Genomic DNA, 23,726 nt, shown 5'->3' on the forward strand with positions numbered 1-23,726 from the left:
ACTAGATTTAACTTAAAAGGTACACCCGTAGTAAGTATGAGACCTTAGCCTATAGTGACATGGAAACTAATTCTGCAGAAACCTAAAGGTTAACTGGTACTAGAATTAAGGCCGAGTGCAAATGTGTAGTAATTATATAACACTAGGATATAACAGGCAGGACACAAAGAATAACTAATAAGTGAGAGACCACATAACACGTAATGTACCCGGCCAAGAGGCCGTAAAAGACCTAATGGATAAGGAGAAGGGGGTGTGACTACAAGTAGGGCTTACTAGCACCTAGACTGGGCAAAGTATTAGCTGCGGACAGCGGCTAATACTGCGAGGGCAGCGGCGAGGGCAGGCGGAGTGAGGCAGAGCCCCAGTGTGCGCCCGTATTTAAACAGGCCCCAAACTGCCCGCGCAACGCCGCGGGACGCGCTGCGCAATTGTTTCTTTCACCCCCGCCAGAAAAATCCCCGCTTGCGATCAAGCAGTGACCATATTTAGTCACTGCCCTGGCCCACACACAACGGCTATTTGGTTTGTGTACACACTTGTATACAAACCTGCTACCCACACTCTTGCTTGTGGCAAATTGTAGTGCAAGACAGATAGGGTGTGTGTATGTGTATTTACTATTTGTGCCTGCAGGATCGAGCAGTTAGCTTTTCCACCCAGCCTTTCTTCCCGTCGGTTGACTAATGTAGTAATTCCCAACCTATTTTCCTCCATCATATCTACTACTTATATTTCTAACACACACATCCTCAAGATGGAGCCCGTAGCAGCTGTCTAACCTATTTATGGTACTAGGTATCTATGTATGTTAGGTGAACAAGTACATCAGGTGAAAAGAACTACCAATTTGTCTGACACACACACTGGGGGCCTGGTAGTCTGGTGGATAGCGAGTAGGACTCGTAATTCTGTGGCGCGGGTTCGATTCCCACACCAGGCAGAAACCAATGGGCAAAGTTTCTTTCACCCTGAATGCCCCTGTTACCTAGCAGTAAATAGGTACCTGGGAGTTAGTCAGCTGTCATGGGCTGCTTCCTGGGGTGTGTGGAGAGAGAGAATGAGAATTCTAATACACTGTCACCTGCCTTAGTGTTAAGAGATCCGTTCAACATATTGTGCAGTGGGTTATTGAGCACTTAATTGGACTCTTGAATTTGTTTTTTTTTTTCCTTTGAGGTTCCTCCTTTTCACAGGACATACTACTTTTTTTTTATGCTCTAACCTTAACAAACGTTCCTAGGCTCTCTCTTCGCCATTACGCTTCTTGCAGTTTTCGTCTCTTATTTTTGCCCTTCTATTTTCTATCTTTTTCTTCTTTATACCCATTTTTCCTATTCTTAATATTTTACTTACCTTTACTATCCCAGATTTTTTTTATTCTTGCCTTTCCTCTTTACTTACCTTTTCTCTTATTCCTTCCTTTAATCTTAATCTTTCTCCTTCATTCATCCCACTTTTCATCCCTCATATTGTTTCTCTCCCACACACTTTCCATTACAAGACTTGACAATGGTCCAGGATGGACCAAAACATCATAATTTCTCCATTTTCTGATGTGTGGTTTGGATATATTTATAGCTATGGTGAATAGGTGGTTACATGGGGTTTATAACCCTCTTGGTAAAAAAGCATCGCCTGTTTTGTCCCACATTGCAGCTTGTAGAGCTTGAAGCTATTGCCTCTTTGATGCATTACAGTAGTCCTTTTAAAGTAGTAGTCTGGATTAATATCCTCCAACTTGTCATATATTTTAAAGTTTTTTTAAATTGATTACAAAATTATTGTACATGAAGACGGCACATGAACCATCTTTCGCTGAAAATGTCTCAAAGGCACAGTAAAAGTAAATTACAGGAATATACAAAAAATATTTGTTTATTCTCATACAATAAATGTTTAAATTTATGTATTTACTTAATTTAAATACATTAACAGGGTTTCAATTCTTTTTGTGCAACAATTAAGCTTTGTCTCACAGTTGTCAAATAAAATTTAGTTTTACTTATACCAGGAGTTAGAAATTAATTCTGGCTATCTGATAAAAGGTAACTCCTTTATGGAAAACATAATTAATCCATTGGAGCGCTGATCTGCAGGTACATCAAGAGATGAGCCAGTAAAAATGTAAACTATCAAGGCCTTGGCAGCTGCACTTCTGTAAATCCGCTGCAACCGTTTGTCTAGCTTCTTGAACTGGTGTTGACGACTCTCTGGTGTGGAGCATTTGTCTAACTTGGTATCCATCTACAAATTTATAATCATCATTAGGTAAACACAGAATGGGTAGGTAAATAGGAAATTAGTGTTCATTAAAAAATATATATACTGTACTATATAAAATAATTGTGGAAAGGAGGGGTCTAAATGTAATAACTGAACAAAGAGCAAATGAAAAATTCTATATTTTAACAGTTTATATGCACAACCTTGCATTGGTTTTGGGGATCAATGTCTCCGTGGACTGGTCTTTGACTAGACCTCCCAGTTGATGGTCTGGTCAACCAGGTTGTTGGACGTGGCTGCTCACAGCCTGGTTGATCAGGTATCCTACAATCTTGTGGTTATCTTGAGATGATTTTGGGGCTCAGCATCCCCATGGCCCAGTCCTTGACCAGGCCTCCCTTTTTGCTACACATCCCCAGGAAACAGCCCATAGCAGCTGTCTAACTCCCAAGTACCTATTTACTGCTAGGTGAACAGAGCATCAGGGTGAAACAAACTGCCCATTTGTTTCCACCTCCCCCGGGGATTGAACCCGGAACCTTAGGACTACGAATCCCAAGTGTTGCCCACTCAGCCATCAGGCCCTTAAGCTCATAAAGGAGAGGTAAAATCTAATTTATTAACACTTTCGCCCGGGCATGACGCAGCATTGCGTCATCCGTTTACTGGCGGTAATACCGGGGATGACGCAGCATTGCGTCATCCACTTTAAATAATCGCCAAAAATCAGGTTTTTTCCAATTTTTTGGGGACTGGTTTTAAAATGTGCGCCGATGTCTTCCCATTTTCTTTGTAGAGCCTCGTGGCCCTCAGGCGGCTTGGCACACGCTGTGGGCCCATTGTCTTTGCTCCACTGTTGTGACCAATGTCGCCTCCCCTCGCATCTCAAACGTGTGAACATTTCGGCTATTTTCCGTGGCTATATTTCTTACTGCGGCTTTAGAAACTATCTACGCTTACTCCACGATGGATAGTAATCATGAACAAGGCCCTTCCAGGAAGAAAATTGCGAAAGAAAGGCTTGAAAAGGGCGGGAATTGGGAGTGTAGCAGGAAGGCGTCTGAGCGCTCACTCACGGCTAATGCGTGGCCCGTCTTCAACTTGTCGGCGGTTGGAGCGTGACCAGGTTTTTTATTTTATATGCTAATGTTCCTCTAGAGAATTTCATTACGAACCCATTGAGACCAAAATGAAAGACCTAGGACAAAAATTGAGGTGACCAGAGTGAAAATAGTGAAAACATTTTATCCCGTTTGCGCGCTCCCGGATAACTCGTTCGCACTTTCTCTGTTTGCTGCGGGTAATTAGCCGGGCTTTTGGAGTTTATATGCATTTAGTGCTGTAGAGAATTTTATTGCGAACACAATGATACCAAATTTAATCTCGTAGAAGGAGAATTGAGGTGACAAAGTTGAAGAGAGTATATACTTTTCGGAATTAACGCACGCTCCCGTGACACGCTGGGGCCTATATCGCACAGTTGAGGGGTGGCGCGCGGAGTGAGCGAAAGTGTTAATATAAACTAGCAATCATTCACATCAATTGTTTACCTTTCGTTACCCCATTACATTCAATGATCTTGAACCGTTACAGTGACTACAACAAATCTTTTACATTCTTTACAGCATTACTGTATTCCCCTTTCATGAGCCTAAAAAGTTTCATGAAAATAAATGTTAGGACTTAGTCAAAGATAAAGCTAACTACAGATATAAAACATCACCATACGATAACTCCAATCCTTCTCGATAAACACATTAATAAAATAGTTACCACTTGGGAAAATAACCAATTTCAATACTTAATCATATACAGCACTATTTTTGGTAATGTGTAAGTGTTTTAAGTTTAAAGTAAACACCACGAGGCCTTATCAAGATACCACATAGAAACCTCACACAAAGTCAAGGCAAAAATCAAAAAGCATTCTAAACCGGGATAACTAATAAACAAATGGCAATAAATAAAACTAATGAATGGAGCAGACATGGTGGGCACGATTCCTTTCACCTGGTGCTATTGTTTACCTAGCAGTAAATAGGTACTGTACCTGAGAATTGGGGAGCTGCTGTGTTTTGCATCCTAGAGAAGGTCAGTGTTGGCCTAGGTTGACCTCAATAAGACTAACAGGCTTCCTTTCAGTCCCCAACTATGGCAAACTAAATCAAAAGCTATGCAAAATGTAGATAATGGAATATTACCAATATTTTCATATGCAAATGTCATTATGATTCCAATTTGCTTCCATGATTTACCTTCATATGAACATAGGTCAGATCCTTAAACAAGCAGATTTCAGCTGTCCTCACAGACAGCTGCTTGTTATCAGGAACAACTTCTATATGAGAAACTTTCTTTCCCATGAATGAAAGCACATCTTCATAATTTTCCATGGTGGAAGGTGTTGCCAGCATTGCCATGCTCAAATTGTCTGCATACTGGAGATAGACAAGTCAATAGATTAACCACATTAAATAGGCTCTTGAAAAAACAAGAAAATTATTAAAACAGATATTTTGTGGCATTTATTATTGAAACATTACATTATTTGCAGCATTTTACAAAATAATTATATGAATAGATTTCTGACGAGTTGCAGGGGATTTAAGAGTGTTGCATAAGATACCACAAGAATATATTAAGGGAAGATTATGCTGCACAGGTAAGAACACAAGCACAGTAGACCCCACACATAGCATGAAAGATGATCCAGGAAAACCTCATACTTTACAAAATAGTGCATGCGGATTTAATGTCACAGCAAACCGAGATGTGTTTAGAAGTCTGTTTTCCAGATTAACAGCCTCTCATTTACCATTGATCCCAAGGAAAACAAGGGGTTCAATATTAGCCAGGAAGTAAAAACTGATATTACAGCCAGGAAGTGGCACAAGACCCAAACTCAAAAAGAGAAGGAGCCAGATCAGACATATTGTCCCTTTATCACAGCTGGAAGAACATTAAATCTTGAATAGCCGATGAAATTAGGCAAAAACGTGTGAACCTGCAAAGCACTGGTGCAGTCTCTCCATCATATGGGATGAGAAAGAACGCTTGTGGAGCCATTATGGAGGGAATCAAGCTCAAATTTAGAAGGAAAATACAGATAATCCACAACCTTGAAAAATGTCTATAATTTCCAAGAAACCAAGCCCCAAGAATAATCAAATGGAAACCAGAGCATCCCCCGACAGTGATGCCAAGACTGAGACCACTCCTCCACTACCAAGAAAAAGGTGTCAGTCTTTGAGCTTGATACCTGCTTCATGGGGTTCTGAAAGTTCTTCTACTCCTAGCTCTGACTTGTGAGAGCTTGGTCAGCACTTCTTGAAGAAAACTATCTAGTTTTGTCTTGAAGATATCCACGGTTGTTCCGGCAATATTTCTTATACTCGCTGGGAGGATGTCGAACAACCGTGGACCTCTGATGTTTACAGTGTTCTTTGATTGTGCCTATGGTATCCCTGCTCTTCACTGGTTCTATTCTGCATTTTCTTCCATATTGTTCACTCCAGTATGGTGTTATTTTACTATGTAGATTTGGGACCTGGTCCTCCATTATTTTCCATGTGTATAGTATTTGATATCTCTCTCATCTCCTTTCTAGCGAGTACATTTGGAGAGCTTTGAGACGATCCCAATAATTTAGGGAGCTAAACTCAGGCTCAGTACCCAATGGTGAGCACAAGGGAGAAGAAAGCCTACCGATTGACTTTTACTGAGCTACCAATATATATTAACCAGTCGACACCATTTTATCATAAACATTCAGTTTCTAATATCAGAGCAATAAATAACAGCAAATTTGCATCATACAGTACTAATACATGAGGGAGTACTGGTCAACTGCTGCAACATGTTGCTGTTTTATGGTACAGTACTGTATGTTATGAAATATTTTTGACCAAATAAATCTTTCTATATCTCAACTTCAAGTGAAAGATTAGAGAAATAAAATACTTAGACACAGCCAACCTTATGAAGTATCAACTATTATACACAGAAATCACAATAGTGTGATGCATCAAATGAACAAATCCACAAGGACCGTGACGAGGGTTTGTAAGGTCGGTAGAACTTCCAGTTGCAATTCTTTTACCATGTTGTAGCTCAGTCGATTAAGGCAGTGTCTAGGATCCTCTCAGACGTAGGTTCGAACCCTCGTCACGGCCCTTGTGGATTTGTTAGTATCAATTATGTTCTGCAATCTTCTCTCCAACTATCCAAGATTACAGTTGAATTGAGATTTGACATCACCACTTGGTCCGGGAGACATCTCCCGTCACGCAGGGTGCAGTCGCGCCTCCACAGATTGTAACAAACTAGGCTGGTTGTAAAAATTATCCAGAGTGGTTTATCGACAAAAGAGAATGGGAAGCTGGGCCCGCGTGGTGACCCGGGACCTGACCCCAGGGAATTCGCGGTGAAAATAATCGACGCCTTGTTCATAGCTTCGTACAGTATAATGAACCATTCTATAGTATTCAGTAATTTAGAGAAATTAGCCTTTATTCATTTTGTATTAAAATTGTATTGTATAATAGTACTGGGTACAATATCAAGAGTATTCTAATTATTGAGTTAAGTCACCATCAGTGACGTCACGAATCAGATTAAGTTGTAAGGCGCGAGTGACCGGCGGTCATAGGTCATCAGAGTTGACATGTCCACTATTTCTCAAAGTTCTAATAACCATTTTGGTGATCAGGAACAGCTCTGCCGTTAGATGCTTGTGTAATTTAACTTCAGTAAAATAATTCAACCAGTCTGGATCAATTAAGTACAACAGAGGTTAATTGTTATAACTTAAACCTGGCTAAGTAACTTGGTAAGCAATGCGGAACAATACAATGCTCTAGTCTGGGGAAGACCAGAGAGAGGGAGATCAGTGTGAACTCCAGATCAACTGGGAGAGGTCAACCATCTTACCTCTTCCAAGACCAGCCCCCAACATCTAGCTGGTCGCCCAAGGTAGAGTTGCTTTATGAGTCCTTATAGGGAGTCACTTCATTGCCGTTCAGGTCAAGTAGGGAGTGTTAAAGTGACAGGGAGTGAACATATTTAGATTTTGTTTTAGTTTTCTTTTAATAAATTAATTAGTTAATAATTTGCATTTTTATTATTTCCATGTGTTTATGTGAACTTGTCCTGGTCACGTGGTCCACATGAGGCAGAGTTGGATTGGGCGCCGACTCTAACATCGAGTCGGAATTCATCATTCCCGTGTAATTAATTCTACACTCTAAGTTTCCAAGGTCATCGGTTACTAGTGGGGATCAAGCCCCAAGGTTGATTAATTAGCATGATCGATCCAGACCTCGATCATTGCTCTGTGTTACTGGTCTGGTGGTGGCGGTGGTGGCGGCGGAGGCGACTCTAGGGTTTTGCTCAGAGCCTTGGTCACGTCATACGGGTTGTAGAATCCTAAGTCGGTCAATCGTCTTAGGACCACGTGGCGTGGAGTCGGCTTTAGTAAAAGTTTTGGAGTCCCTTGTAGAGAAATAAAAAGTAAGAATACGGGTAGAGGGGGAAAAGAAGGAAAGATAATTCGAGAAACCTTACCCGTGTTACAAGATCTCCAGTATCATCTATTGATACTGGTGATGGCTCAAAAGGGCCACCACTTACGGGCTATTCATGCTCGTGCCACCTCTTGGGTGGCTTAATCTTCATCAATCAATCAATCTTGAGATTTGATTCCAAAATTCAAATATTCCTCGCAATTATGTGCTGATACTTGAATTTCAGGTATTTTTCCCCATTATGTGGCTGCTCTTACCACACACAGCTGTGACACGAACAAACTGTTTATAACGGTCAACAACTTTTCAGCTGTCAACTAAAAAATTAACAAAAAATACTGCATTATTAACTTACCTGAAATAAACTTGTAACATATCTTTGCTGGGTCATACATTCGGTTTCAATCCGATTTACATAATCTTCTACAAGGTTCTCTGTGTCTCTCTCAAGGTTATGTGGAGAATCTGGGACTTTTCCACCATGGATCACATCACCAAATGTTACATCTGTTGAGATAATATATAAATAATTCCTCATCAAAATTCTTTAACATGCAGTTGTACTATATAATTACTCTTAAAAACTACAAGTTTCTATACACTTAGGGTACTTATAAATATCTCACCAGGAAGAGAGGAAGGAGTCTGTAAATGCTAGGGGTTACCTGTCCCTGCCACAACTAAGACAGATACAGTACTAGTAAACACATCAATACACACTAAATATCAATGACTAAGCATAATCAGTCCAAATTCCTGATTTTCATAAGGCAACAGAATCCACAAAATATTATGAATAATATTTTGGGTGAGCTCTCAGGCCCCCCCTGGTAATAATCTACCCCCTTGTAGATGAAAGTAGTGTACAACAATACTGTACTAGTCTTTAGCAGTTATTTATGCTAATATGGTACATTTTCCAACATTTTCACTTTATTATCTCTATAGATTAAGATCCTATTATTTAATGAACTAGATGTACAGATATTCTAATTGTAGCCTATTAATTGAGACATTCCTGAGCTGGCAAATCAAGATACAATTTTTTTAATGATTACTGAGGGGGAGGGGGATGGTTGTAAATCATATGTTCACTGCAAATGAAACAAAATTATTTCTTCAATTGAAATTCAAATGCCCCCCCAAGCAGATTTCCAATAAGAAAAAGAAAAATTAACTATAAAAATCAGAAAATATCTCTACTGGAGATATTTAATTATGAAACTACGACAACTATGAAACCGTAGAAAAATTTACCCAACAGTGTATTACATCTAACCATGACCTACTGGAGTCAAATACGATAAAAAAAAACAACATAGTTTAGGCTATGTTTTCAAAATCTAAAAATACATATGGTATAAGTAAATGAGGAGGAAGGAAAAGATATATGGACCATGTGGAACTGCAGAGAAAATTGGCCATGTGAAGTGTGTGGTAGTAAAGTGGGCCAAGAAAAATACGGTACTCTATGATGGTTGGAAAATGAGCAGGATGGCTGATGGTAGACTTAAATAGAAGACATACAAATATCCAGTAAAGAGAATTAATAGTGTACAAGTAACTCAATAAAGACAAAATGAGAAAGAATGCGGGAATAAAACAGGCCTGATTATTTTAAATCGGGATGGCACATATGCTTTACGTTATGTCAGACTTAGCACAAAAGAATTCTTAAGTAAAACATGTCATCAGACAGTGATAAACAAATAGATAACAATATCTTAATTATCTTAACCATATTTCACACTTTCATGTGATGTCAACATAGATTCTCAAGATTAACTAAAAGTAATTCTTTACCATTTTTCAGCTTAAGTTGGACGAGCTTGAGTGAAGCTCCAGCATCTTCTGTGGGATCGTGACCATGTTTGCTTCCCTGAATATCTTTACCAAGAAAAAGTTTTGTTAGCAGCTTCAAAGACGAACGTTTTTTCCTTATATGACTCAAATTGTACACTAAAGAGGAATCAATCACATACGGGTGCATGACCTGAAAACATAAATTATTAAATATAATATACATAAGTAAATATACATAATATTTTATATATATAGTATATATACTGTATGAATGTGTATATATGTTTGTAAGTACTCACCTAGTTGTCCTTGAGGGGGTTGAGCTTTGGCTATCTGATCCCACCTCTCAACTGTCAATCAACTGGTGTAACTGATTCCTGAGCCTACTGGGCTCTATCAAATCTACATTTGAAAGTGTATGGAGTTTGCCTCCATCACCTCCAGGAGGCCTGGTCGAGGACCGGGCCGCGGGGACACTAAAAAAGCCCCGAAATCATCTCAAGATAGATCACATCACTGCCTAATGAATTCCATTTTGCTAACTACTCTATAACACTGAAAAAATTCTTTCTAATGTCTCTGTAGCTGATTTGGGTACAAAGTTTCCACCTGTGTTCCCTTGTTCATGTTCCACCCATGCCAAATAGTTTGTCTTTGTCAACCCTGTCAATTCCTTTGAAAATTTTGTAGGTGGTGATCATGTCTCCTCTTACTCTTCTGTCTTCTAGGGACGTGAGGTAGGATGTATGTAAGTACTAGTATATATATGTATGTATGCATGCAATTGTTTCTATAAACCCTAGAGCAATACTATACATTAATTATTTAATAGCCCACTATTGCTTTGGAAGTAAAAAGTTAATGACAAATGCAGCACAGTGTCATTAACCCTTACAAGGAACAGATTATTTAAAATTGATTATGAAGTGTACTCAGCTCAACAGCGGCCTGAACAGCTACATTACGTTGACACTTTGAGCCCATTGGCAGCAATAAACTTGCCTCACATAAAGTCCTTCACTGAGACAGACGACGTTTACAAAATGCTTGACAGAACAGTTTCTACATCTTTTAACATTTTTAGACATCTGGCATTAAGAACAGATACCTGCTGTTCTGGCTGGCACCACAACAAGAAAATATCACCCAATGAAGTAGATCTAATTCCATCAGGAATAACTTATCCCTGTTCAACACTTGGTCACCATTACAAGTGCTGTAACAATTCATTGTAAATATACAGAAGGTATTCTTTTTCTTACTAGAAATGTAAAAAAAAAAAAAAAAAAAAATCAACAAGAAAAATACCTACTAATGTAGGTGATTAAACTCCTGATTTATATTAAAATAACTATAAGTAATATATATATATACTGTACACTGTATATACATTTTTTCTCATATAACATATTACAAATTATAATGCAATGTAATAATTTTTGTTTGTGAGTATTAAGTGTTGTTTTCCGATTGCTTATGTCTCCAAAATACTACAGGCTATTATTATAATACAAAATACAAAATGGTTAATATTTCCTTAAGACATTGTTGTGATGAAGACAGTTTAGGGAAGACATCGTGAAGGTACTTGAAGGCTGTCGACTCATCATCTAGAGCTGTGACATTGTTTCGCCTTAAGGTACATTCAAGAAGTCTTAATTAAAATTCCAGGCAAAGTTTTGAGGGAATAATGGTAATTTTCTACACTTTGGAGGCATAAGCTATCAGAAAACACTTGCTACCAAGGGAACAATAAAAATTGTTAGTAATAATAATTTAACACACCAACAAGTCATTATGTAAAAATAATAATGTATTCAACATGCTTGTAACTCAAAGATTACACAAACCTTCATAGCTTTTAAATCAGAATCCAGAGAGTGGCCTACAAGAATGGCATCCGCTGGCAAGAGTTCCTCAAGATCTTGTTGAACATCTTTAACTCGCGTGTAGACATTATTCAACATGCTTTTAGTTATGCCAGAAAACTGTGTCAAATAGTTGATGATCGGATTTTTTGGCTTCACCAACTTATGGTAAATTAGCTGTGGAGGATATAAAAACACACATCATTAAACAGTTTATATTGATTAGGTACAGTATATCTCGTTGAATAATAGACTTAATAGATTTTAATGCTGTACTATGCAACATTACTAACCTAATTATATTGTGATTGCAGTGAATCTTAAGACCATATTTTTAAACTATGCCAGGCATTTCAGATGCTCAATGTGTTAGTTATGCTGTTCTTGGTAAGAAGAAAGCACCTAGTTACTGTAATTATAAACATGAAAACATGGCTGAGGTATGTGATTTGCCACATAAGTAAATTAATACTTCATCTGTAGCAACCCACTCCAGACTGGAACCTAAGTAGCAGAAGTTACTGCAGTGGGCTTCTTGTCCCATTCTGGATAATCCCTATTTAGATTCAACCCCTCTCCCATATGCTGCAATGGACAATATTTTTAAAGCCAGCTATACCATTTGTTTCAGTGATGCATGCCAGCATCCTATCCCATTCTTCTACCACCCTATTACAAGGCCAATATTTCCCCATATCCTTCTTCCTCAATCCGAACTTCTGCAATGTATTGTCATTTTTAAAAAGATTCTCTCTACACCCAAATTTCATGTTACATTTGATAAGAAGCCATTCACACAAGGGAGCAGATCAAAGAACAGTATTTCATGGAACTCAGTGCCCTACTTCCCAAGTTACAATAAATGTTATTGCATATACAGTATATTTATTATTTAACACTGTACAGTGATTCAAACTGCATAAAATCATAATGCAGGAGGAAACATGCCTAACCTGTTATATTTATGTTTGTGTGTTGTACTAAATGCCTTTTACTTGACTACATACATACAACCAAGCAAAATATTTATGAATTCCCCGAAATATTTGCTTTCAGTTCACACAGAACATTGTTGATTAAGATGCTAAACAAAACCGTACCTCCATATCCTCATTCACCACGGAGATGCTGGTTAGCTCCAACTTCCTGGCAGTTGTCAAGCACATCTCACAATCCACACCAAACATTGGGGAAGTGGCCGTTACCTGTGCAATATGATATATTGAACATGTTGAAAATATATTAATTATCAGGGCAATATACAAGATCTGGAATCATTATTAATTAACTTTCATTATTATTACACACACACACTCTCTCTCTCTCTCTTTGGTAGCTCTTTCTTGTAAACATATGTTGTTGAATATGACCGAAAAGGTAAGATTAATAATTTTAACACAAATTTTCTCAATATTTCTTATGTTTCTCTTCACTGTTGATGGTAATTGAAAAATTGATGCTTCTATATTGGTTCGGGGTCTTGAAGTGGGTAGAATATAGTTGTACATTAATTGGCTGTTGATTGTTGATTGCCCAGCAATCAACAGCCAATTAATGCACAACTATATTCTACCCACTTCAAGACCCCGAACCAATATAGAAGCATCAAGAGGAAGTATGGGCCAATAGGCCTTCTGCAGTTACAGTACTTCCATTCTTATGTTTGTATACCCTGTGTTCGTGTTCTATCATGTGCAAATGTCAATCACCTCACCCAAAACTTTTGTACCATATCACCTCACCCAAAGCGAGTATAAGTATGGATGTATTTTGTATGTTTACAGGTTACAATTGTGTGTGTAAACTAAAGTCTTTGAAAATGTAATAAGTTATTACGAAACGCGTTCAGGCGTCAGACTAGAAATAAAAATGAATTTTGGAGAATTGATTTTTCAATTACCATCGACAGTGAAGAGAAACATAAGAAATATTGAGAAAATTCATGCTAGAATGATTAATCTTACCTTTTCAGTCATATTCACCATCATGTATATATACATATATAAATTTCATAAGTAAAATCATAATATTTTTAAATGACCTCAATGACAAAAATAATTTTGCAGATAATGCACAAAGGTAGAAAGAGCAAGTAATTTGACAGCTGATAATGTACTCTGCATAGGGACTACTCTATAATACATATAACTTGTAAATTTGTGTAAGCAAACCTTGTTTGTAAGTTTCTAATAACTTTGTCTAAAATTCTTTATTAACAATTGTATTTCCCTCTTCTGATTCCACTTTTTTAAGCCAGCTTCTTGTTTTATAAAGCTTTCTTTAATGTTCACTTTCCTGTGAATTTCCAATTCATCACAGAAATATAACAACAATCATGCAACTTTATTTCTATGCACAAAGTCAAAAGAATGTTAATATAGCCCTTCTCTTCATAAAACCATACCTTCCTAATATGCCACTCTTCTTTGTCAACTATATTGCATTTTAAATAAGATAACCAAAAATAATTACCATATTAAAAAAGCAAAAAAATTGGCCAAATAAACTTCTGAATGTTCTCTTTGTTGTTGTTGTTGTTGTTATTCACAACATTACTAGATTTGTTTCCTTTCCTTTCAGATTTTCTATTTCTTCACAAGCTTTTATTTAAAATAAAAATCCAATAATAAATATTTATTCAATGACAGTTAAGGATTGACAGCTAAGAACTACTGTATTGTACTATGTTCAGAAAATCAATTATGGTACAATACACAGAAATATTGCCTAGACAAAACGGATGGTAAATACCTCACTATAAACCTTGCGTGTAAACTTGAACTCTGGGTCTCCGTATCCAGGGCAATCAGGAACTGGTGATGGAAAACCATGTTCGATCATATCTTCTACACTCAGCAACAATGACCTCCTGTCAAATTTATCAGTGTGGGATGACTTCACTACCTTTCCATCTTCATGGATTAGGGAAGTCTTATTCGTTTTCATAATTTCTTTGAAGACATCCTTGCTACAAGCAACAGGAAACATCGAAACAATAGATCGATTTATCAGTTTATTTTCTTCAGCTCCTTCGAGTGTTTTGAAACCTGTAAAAATCAACAACGTTGAATGTAATGAAACGCCATTTTCTGAGTGAGCTGGAGGCTCCCTGGAGCTATTGGACTAATATATGCTATATTAATCTCGGGCATCAGTCAATAGAAGTTCAGTCTACTCCACATACAATTAGGGTATTGATGAATTTATGAATCAATTTCATCCATGCAATAATAAAAATATACTACTGTACTATAAAACTATTAAGGTTATACAGAAAAGTAATTATAATTTGTATTATATACTACTGGACTAGCTCGCTTATCTGGATTCCACTTAACTGGATATTTGAGTTATCTTGCCAAAAATACACCTGGATAATTTTCTGGCAAATCTTCGCCATATCCAGACAGAAATCCGGATAACTGGAGAGTAGGTTACGCAAATTTTCAAGACCTATAGAGTATCACACAAGAAGACAAACTACAACAAGGTAAGCTGAAGTTTCTCTTTTAAATTATATTTTTCATTTATAGTGTGTGTGGAAATTTAAATTGTTGGGTGTTGTGGTACAAAAAATTGCCAATATGGTCAATTTAAAATTGTTTGTCAGAATTCTGCTTATCTGGTTCATCAGGAGAGGGGGTCCTTTTCATATAGTCCAGACAAGTGAACTTAAACACTTCTGTACTGTACATGGTTTGGTTCCAAGATATGCTCTTTCCAGGTTGAAATTTAATACAGTATTCTAAACCATTTTTGCTATATAAGGAAAAAGAGTGGTGTGGGCAAAGGCAGGTGGTGGTAATTTCCATACTAGCCTACATGGTATGGTTTCGGTATACACTATCGGGGACAGTGAGCTGCTTTAGCTCATCAAGGGTCCCTGTATCATTTGCATATTAGACTGTTGTATTTTCAGTACCTTAAGGCATCAAGGCATAAGAAGAAATTTTAATGCAAGTAAGCTTGTTCAAGTTCCAAATATTGCTCTAAATATTTTTACCCAAAACTATGTATTAAAATGGATATAAAATGTACCACTACAAGGCTACATGACCTACATCACTACAGTGCAGTGTGTATATCATATTATTTATATTATATATAATATATAATATAAATAATATGATATACACACTGCACTGTAGTGATGTAGGTCATGTAGGTCATATATATATATATATATATATATATATATATATATATATATATATATGTCGTACCTAGTAGCCAGAACTCACTTCTCAGCCTACTATTCAAGGCCCGATTTGCCTAATAAGCCAAGTTTTCCTGAATTAATATTTTTACTATAATTTTTTTCTTATGAAATGATAAAGCTTCCCTTTTCACTATGTATGAGGTCATTTTTTTTTATTGGAGTCAAAATTAACGTAGATATATGACCGAACCTAACCAACCCTACCTAACCTAACCTAACCTATATATATAGGTAAGGTTAGGTTAGGTAGCCAAAAAAAGCTAGGTTAGGTTAGGTTAGGTAGGTTAGGTAGACGAAAAAACATTAATTCATGAAAACTTGGCTTATTAGGCAAATCGGGCCTTGTATAGTAGGCTGAGAAGTGAGTTCTGGCTACTAGGTACGACATATATATATATATATATATATATATATATATATATATATATATATATGATAAAATCTTAAATATAAAATGGCATTCTTTAGATATTACACAGACACTGACAACAAAAAATAGAAACAAAGTATCCCATAAAAAACTAGGAATACGTGATAATGAAACACTATATTTACCACTGGGCTACACTGCCCAATAAAAAAGGAAGCTTGGCTTCAATCAAATGTAAGCACTAAGTTTCAAGTTAATATGACAAAACTTTCTCAAAATACTGAACAGAAACTTAAAATAGAAATATATATACAAACAAATGACAAAATCATTGTATTCCTGCCAGACATACCTAATGAAGAAACAATCTTATGGCTACTTACTAAGATCAAATGATTCTTTCATGGAGCATAATTACCTGACACTACTTTATCTTTTAGGCGCCTTGAGAGTGGGATGTTGAGAAGCTCCTCAAATGGCCCAACATTGTATCTTGAAGGTGCCAGTAATTCTAAACAATGATGCATAAGAGAAGAAGTTCGTGGCAGTGCTTTTGACAGAGACTTTGGCAAGTCCTCACTTCCTTTTGAGGTTTCATCTTCTGGGCAATCTATATTAGTATCTATTTCATCTTCTCTCTTATTACAAGCATCAGAGTCCATTGTGTCAGATTTTTTCTGAGATTTCTCCGTGATAAAATTGTCTGAAGTGGCTTTTTCCTCTGAATTACCCACTTTATGAATTTCTGATGAATCCACTTCATTTACCAAGTCACTAATGCTCACTCCCTCAATGACAGCAGTGATAACATGAGAAAACTTTCTGGTACGAATTACTTTGATCCATCTGCAATATAAAATCGTTAGCACATTTCTTACATAATAGAAATACGAATTCAAGTATGTATCATAATTAATCTAATTCTGTGGACAATGAAGTCCAGTGTCGAAATAAATATAAAGACTAATAAAATCAATGAAATATATATATATCTAACATGGCTAGAATTTTTTATTTACTGCATACAGTAAATTCATACCATAGCAAATTTAATTCATAATTCTAAGAAAGGACGAAGATTGTTAAATCTTTTATATTGTGGTTTGAGATAAGAAAGTTCATGACCAACAGGGAAACTGTCAACTGCTCCAGTCAGAAAGTTACCCGCTACAGTACTTCCAAATATAAATTAACAGCAGAAGCTTCAGTATGTGCATCTATTATCATTACCCTATTTCCCACTTTCATCGGGCGGGACAAAAAGGTGAATAATACTGCAAAGCAAAACCAGGTTGTAGATATTAAAGAGAGAAATATTTTTCATACATTTGTTATATAACTTACACAATTTAGCATCACAAAGCAAGCACAACCACACTCCATGTGTCATCCACTAGCCCGTCCTCCTAAGGTTTCCCAACGTCAAGAAAATGGTCAATTTAAAGTGTCCTCTCCTAACCTACCAGAGGACCCAAAACAGAAAACAGGACAGTACATCACTTTCGCGAGCCGCTTCCATTTTCTAGCATGACAATTTTTGGCCTTATGTAACTCATACGAGCGAAATGCGACGTTACTTCTAAGAGGACTTCCACTACTTCATAATACAAAGTGTGCAGTGCTCATCATGAATTTTTTATTTTATTTATTTATTTATTTATTTATACATACAAGAGTTCTTACCTTCTTGTACAGCCACTAGCACTAAATTTCACTACTAAATTTTCCTTGCTCTCCTCATACAGATTGTAAAAAAATCAACAGGAAGATAAAAATACACAGAAACATTAACAATGTGGGAACTGGTAACATACAAAATAATAATTATTTTGAATTACAGTAATGTATGTATAAAGCAAGCAGTCAGGTTCTACTTACCTAGGTGTATCCGGAGACCTGTTGTGAAGGAGTGAAAACATCAAAAAACTCCGAACATCACTCATAAATAATGGGAAGCGCTTATCAGCACTCAAATTCAGACTGCTGCGCTCTCCAGTGTCATTGAGAAATGCCCTTGGCCAAGCCTATGAAAAGAAAAAACTTTACCATAAAAATATCTATATACAGCCCAAGAGACAAATCTAGATAAGTTTTGATTGCACGAGGATGGTGAACCTAGATATGGGCTAGCACATTTTGGGATACAGATTGGTGTAATGAGTAATTACCTAAGTGTAGTTACAGGATGAGAGCTACGCTCATGGTGTCTCGTTTTCCCAGTACTCTTTGTTGTATAACGCTTTGAAACTACCGACGGTTTTGGCCTCCACCACCACCACCTCGCTTAACTTGTTCCAACCATCTACAACTCTCTTTGCAAAAGAATACTTTCTAATATTTTTTTGGCATCTTTGTTTCTTTAGCTTGAATTTGTGTCATCTTGTTTGTGAAGTTGCTGGTTTCAAGAATTCTTCTTGTCAATTTGGTCCATTCTGTTACTGCAGTATTGTCCAAACACACTTCCTTGATATCCCTTTCTCATTTACAACTTGTGCGTACTTTAATTGCCTCTTTGTGCTTTTCTAGTTCTTTATTAACCTCTTCTATGCGAGTTGTCCATGATGTTTCTCTTTACATATGAGTGTAGGGGTGCAATGATTACAGGGAATATAATAACCACAGGTTCCTGTTTGATGATGATAGGATGTGGTGAAGTTGTATTTAGTGTTATTGTTTAGACGACATTCGGATTTCTATAAAAAAAAAGAAAAAAAAAAAAAGAATAATCTGGGAAAGAAATGCAGTGGTTACTATGCTGTGAAAATAATATAAAAATTGAGACTGTGGGTAAGATCCTAAACAGATCTTGCATTTTCTATATGGTCAAACCATAGAACATTCAGCACTGTACATACAAGAACAATATTTTAGAAGCACAGCATGATATAACTACGGGAATAAGGTCAGTAAACTTAGGAACAGGTACCAATTTAGGCATCTTTACATAATAAGCTCTTGGCAACCTACCAGAGTAACCTTGAATTCAAAATACTGTACATGAAAAGTCTCTGCAAAGAACCCTTCTAAGCAATTAATCCAGAAAAAAAATTAAAAACAAAGATGAAAAATCCACAAGAAATTTTCCATAATGGTAATAACCGAATCTTATAATTTCATAGATTTACCTAGTACAGTAGTTAGTGCTGCAAATACATGCAGATAAATTCAAGATAAAGGCCCCAAAAAGCCCACAAAAGACTAACCATCTTCTCTGCATCCAATTTCTTTTTCCTCTGCTTCATCTCTGCATATTCCGTATCAGTGAGGCGACGTTTACTAGGTTGAGGGACTTCTATTGGCTCTTCTGCATTACGTTTGGCTATAAGCTGCAATCATATTAAAATTTCAGGAACTACTGCACAGTTCAGTACTACCATACATTCTATCTCATAACATTTCATAACAATAGTCACTGCAATAAGAACATCAAATAAAACTAAAATCACAACCATTAAATAAAGATAAATAAAAGGATGTAAATTTCAAGTGTAAGCAAGACAGAGGCAGTATTTAGCTGGAGCTCTGGTTGTGTTTTGAAATGAATAATGCAAGGTGTAGTGAGGGAATTAGTGGAGCTATATGGAACTCTGAGGATAGAGATGGATTTGCTGGAGGAACAGCTAAGGCAGAGGAAACAATGTGTCTACCCTCAAGGGGGGTTCAGTTACATTGAACAAAAATTAGGGAAACGACAAGTTCATTAAAAAGTGAGACAGGTGAGATAACTGATAATGATACTGAGATGAGTAAGTAGTATTTTAAATAAAAAAAAAAATTCTTCCTATTTACTAAAGAAATGCCTTTCTTCATTAACCCCTGCACTGCGCACCTGGTTTCGGTAAAAACTTCTTGGGGCAATTGTCAAGGACATATTCATGTTATTTTTATAAATATTCAGGTAAATTTAATGTCAAAATGTTTCCAAACTCAACTATTTTCATTTAAAAACACAAAGAGTAATGAAAACATTAAAAAACATTAAAATATAGCCTAATTAAAAAAAAAAATAGCATAACTCTCAGAGCGCCTAAAGGCGCTTTGCGCAGTGCAGGGGTTAAGCCTTCATCCAAATAAGTCTATAGTGGTGGGGAAGAGGACAGGTTGACTAGTACTGGTATAGAAGTCACCAAGGAGGATGTTATTAAACAAATAGAAAAACTCGAGCCAAACAAATCCCCAGAGCCAGATGAAGAGTTTGCCAGGGTGCTATAAGAATGCAAAGTGGAGCTTTGAGAGCCATTGTGAGCTGCCACATATGGGCCAATGGGCCTTCTGCAGTTTCCTTGATTCTTGTGTTCCTAATTACAGTACAATATAATATTCATTACCTGTATTTGTGTGGCATGATTGCTTCCAGTCTGATGACTGTTATCTTTCATCTTCTGAAATATAAAATACTTTTCTGAGTAAAGTAGTTAAACATAAGTTATAAAATGAAGAGTTCAGTGTTTGAAACACCTTGGGTTGCTCCTATAAAGTATCTAAAACCTACAGGTACACTTTACACTATACCTTGACAAAAAGCTATAAAGATGGACTTGCCACATATTGGTTGCAGAAAGACTGTAGATGGTACTGTATCCCAATCCACAATTGATCTACCTATTCAATACCCCTCCAGGAAATATTTGGAACTTAAGGAGCCTCAATTATTACCCTGCAAACTACTTCTGTATAAACAAATTGAAACTACCTGAATACCACTAGGACTAAGCCCCCATAAATCAGAAGCAGCTATGGCAAAAAATCAAATGCCACAACAGGAGAGACCAGGTGGAACCTCCTAACTGAGAGAGAGTACTATTAGAGCACTAACACTACAGACTAGAGAACTGTACACACAATTTAAATAAGTAGAAATGAACTTCGTCAAAATGCTTGTTTACAATTTGACCGAAGCCTACTCCCCCCCCCCCACACAACAAAAAACAAGATTTTCTTACTTAAACAGAGACCAGCACCTACGCACCATCACTTTCCAGCCTGGGCACTTAACAAATCATAGACATCAAAAGGGGTCCATGACTTGGTAAACATCCAGGACTGACCGAAATGACCAATTACATTTCATGTACGTACATTAAATGCGAGGTAAAAAATACATTACTATTTTAAAATCTTTCAGAACCAGAAAAGTTACTGAAAGGAGAAACCTAAGAAAATGTGCTGAATGTGCTCAAGGCCTACTGTTATATCATTGAGTGCACTACTGCTGCAAATACTGTATATAAATTGAAATGCTGTGAATTCATAGAGAATAATCATGTTTATTGGCAAATTTTTTGACTACTAATTTATTAACAAGCCCCTTTTTAATCAATATACAGATTTACTCATGCAGTAATACCTTACTATTAATGTATTTTTTACAATGAGAGTACAGAGACTTGAAGTTTTACATACTAGAAAAGCCACTAGCATGCATAGCGTTTCAGGCAGACTATGTAAACTATGTAAATGTAATTTTAGAATGTAAACTATGAGTTGTGTAAAACTGTAATCAAGATGTATCGTATTGTCTCAATAAAGGTACTTGAGCACGACTCTTATCCAACCAAACCGTCTTCCTCCAAAACTTCAGGAAGGTCAAGCCTCCAAAAACATACCTTATCTCGATCTTCTTTGTTACTCTCTGCTATTGCCAGATATGCCTTCATCTTTCTTTTTTTGTTTTCTAGACGTTCAATTTTCCTAGTTGACTTTGTCTCCATCACAGCTGGAGGAGTGTGGAGCAGCAGGTCAGCAGCCACTCGTCTGCATCACCTGTTATAACGTGGAGCCTCTCTCTCTCTCTCTCCTCTGTTACATCTGTGACGTGCTCTAGGTGACAGCTTGGACGGTATTATGGAGCTACTGTGGAGGGAGAGTTACTGTGGAGGAGGAGAGTTACTGTGGAGGAAGTTACTGTAGTGGCGGCCGGACTCCGGTCTCCACTCCCAGTCCACGCGGAGGCTGGTCGATTCGTACATGACTGTTTTGGATAACGTGGGTGGTTCAGTATACGAAAAACCAGTTCATTCATTGACAATTTTGTATACACGAACCCTTTCGTATATATATATATATATATATATATATATATATGTCGTACCTAGTAGCCAGAACTCACTTCTATGCCTACTATGCAAGGCCCAATTTGCCTAATAAGCCAAGTTTTCATGAATTAATATATTTTCTTTATTTTTTTTCTTATGAAATGATAAAGCTACCCATTTCGTTATGTATGAGGTCAATATTTTTTTATTGGAGTTAAAATTAACGTAGATATATGACCGAACCTAACCAACCCTACCTAACCTAACCTAACCTATCTTTATAGGTTAGGTTAGGTTAGGTAGCTGAAAAGGTTAGGTTAGGTTAGGTTAGGTAGGTTAGGTAGTCGAAAAACAATTAATTCATGAAAACTTGGCTTATTAGGCAAATCGGGCCTTGCATAGTAGTCATAGAAGTGCGTTCTGGCTACTAGGTACGACATATATATATATATATATATATATATATATATATATATATATATATATATATATATATATATATATGTCGTACCTAATAGCCAGAACGCACTTCTCAGCCTACAATTCAAGGCCCGATTTGCCTAATAAGCCAAGTTTTCATGAATTAATGTTTTTTCGTCTACCTAACCTACCTAACCTAACCTAACCTAGCTTTTTTTGGCTACCTAACCTAACCTTACCTATAAATATAGGTTAGGTTAGGTTAGGTAGGGTTGGTTTGGTTCGGTCATATATCTACGTTAATTTTAACTCCAATAAAAAAAAATTGACCTCATACATAGAGAAAAGGGTTGCTTTATCATTTCATAAGAAAAAAATTATAGTAAATATATTAATTCAGGAAAACTTGGCTTATTAGGCAAATCGGGCCTTGAATAGTAGGCTGAGAAGTGAGTTCTGGCTACTAGGTACGACATATATATATATATATATATGTCGTACCTAGTAGCCAGAACGCACTTCTCAGCCTACTATTCAAGGCCAGATTTGCCTAATAAGCCAAGTTTTCATGAATTAATTGTTTTTCGACTACCTAACCTAACCTAACTTTTTCGGCCACCTAACCTAACCTGACCTATAAAGATAGGTTAGGTTAGGTTAGGTAGGGTTGGTTAGGTTCGGTCATATATCTTCGTTAATTTTAACTCCAATAAAAAAAAATTGACCTCATACATAATGAAATGGGTAGCTTTATCATTTCATAAGAAAAAAATTTGAGAAAATATATTAATTCAGGAAAACTTGGCTTATTAGGCAAATCGGGCCTTGCATAGTAGGCTGAAAAGTGAGTTCTGGCTACTAGGTACGACATATATATATATATATATATATATATATATATATATATATATATATATATATATATATATATATATATATATATATACATATACATATACATACATACTTATGCGCTGGCTCTTGTTCGCTGTCTTGTGTAGGAGATAAATAGATAAATTAATTATATATATAACTATATTTATATGACGGTAAAAAGGAATGGTATCACAGTCTCTCCAATGCAGATGGAATGCCAGTCATAAATAAAAAAAGTAAAAAAATAATTAGACTTGTGTAATCTTCAGTGTGTGTCGATTGTAGGATAAAGCACAAAAGAGAAAAAACATTTAAAATAGTTTACTTAAACAAATGACTTAAACACTTAACATGAACAAAATAATATCCAAAACTTGGCTATATTCT

The 23,726-nt window shown here is 36.5% G+C and overlaps 1 protein-coding gene across 2 annotated transcripts; it reads right to left on the reverse strand.

Annotated features, from left to right (window-relative positions):
- Positions 1 to 1,860: 1,860 nt before the first annotated feature.
- Rexo5 (RNA exonuclease 5) lies at positions 1,861 to 21,973 on the reverse strand. Of its 2 annotated transcripts, XM_045725696.2 has the most exons (12): positions 21,615 to 21,973; positions 20,337 to 20,390; positions 19,212 to 19,334; positions 17,887 to 18,032; positions 16,427 to 16,854; positions 14,171 to 14,466; positions 12,520 to 12,624; positions 11,402 to 11,596; positions 9,552 to 9,741; positions 8,104 to 8,255; positions 4,482 to 4,664; positions 1,861 to 2,247 (listed from the first exon to the last, which is right to left on the reverse strand). In XM_045725696.2, exons 1-12 carry the CDS (start codon positions 21,717 to 21,719, stop codon positions 2,035 to 2,037), a joined length of 2,190 nt encoding a protein of 729 aa, XP_045581652.1. In that variant the 5' UTR covers positions 21,720 to 21,973; the 3' UTR covers positions 1,861 to 2,034. The 2 variants fall into 2 exon arrangements, with proteins under 2 accessions (XP_045581652.1, XP_069156858.1); XM_069300757.1 differs by lacking the exon at positions 20,337 to 20,390 and having other exon boundaries at positions 21,615 to 21,868.
- Positions 21,974 to 23,726: the final 1,753 nt, after the last annotated feature.

The sequence above is a fragment of the Procambarus clarkii genome, chromosome 44 (genome assembly GCF_040958095.1).
Source record: "Procambarus clarkii isolate CNS0578487 chromosome 44, FALCON_Pclarkii_2.0, whole genome shotgun sequence".
In the NCBI taxonomy this organism is placed as follows: Eukaryota; Metazoa; Arthropoda; class Malacostraca; order Decapoda; family Cambaridae; genus Procambarus; species Procambarus clarkii.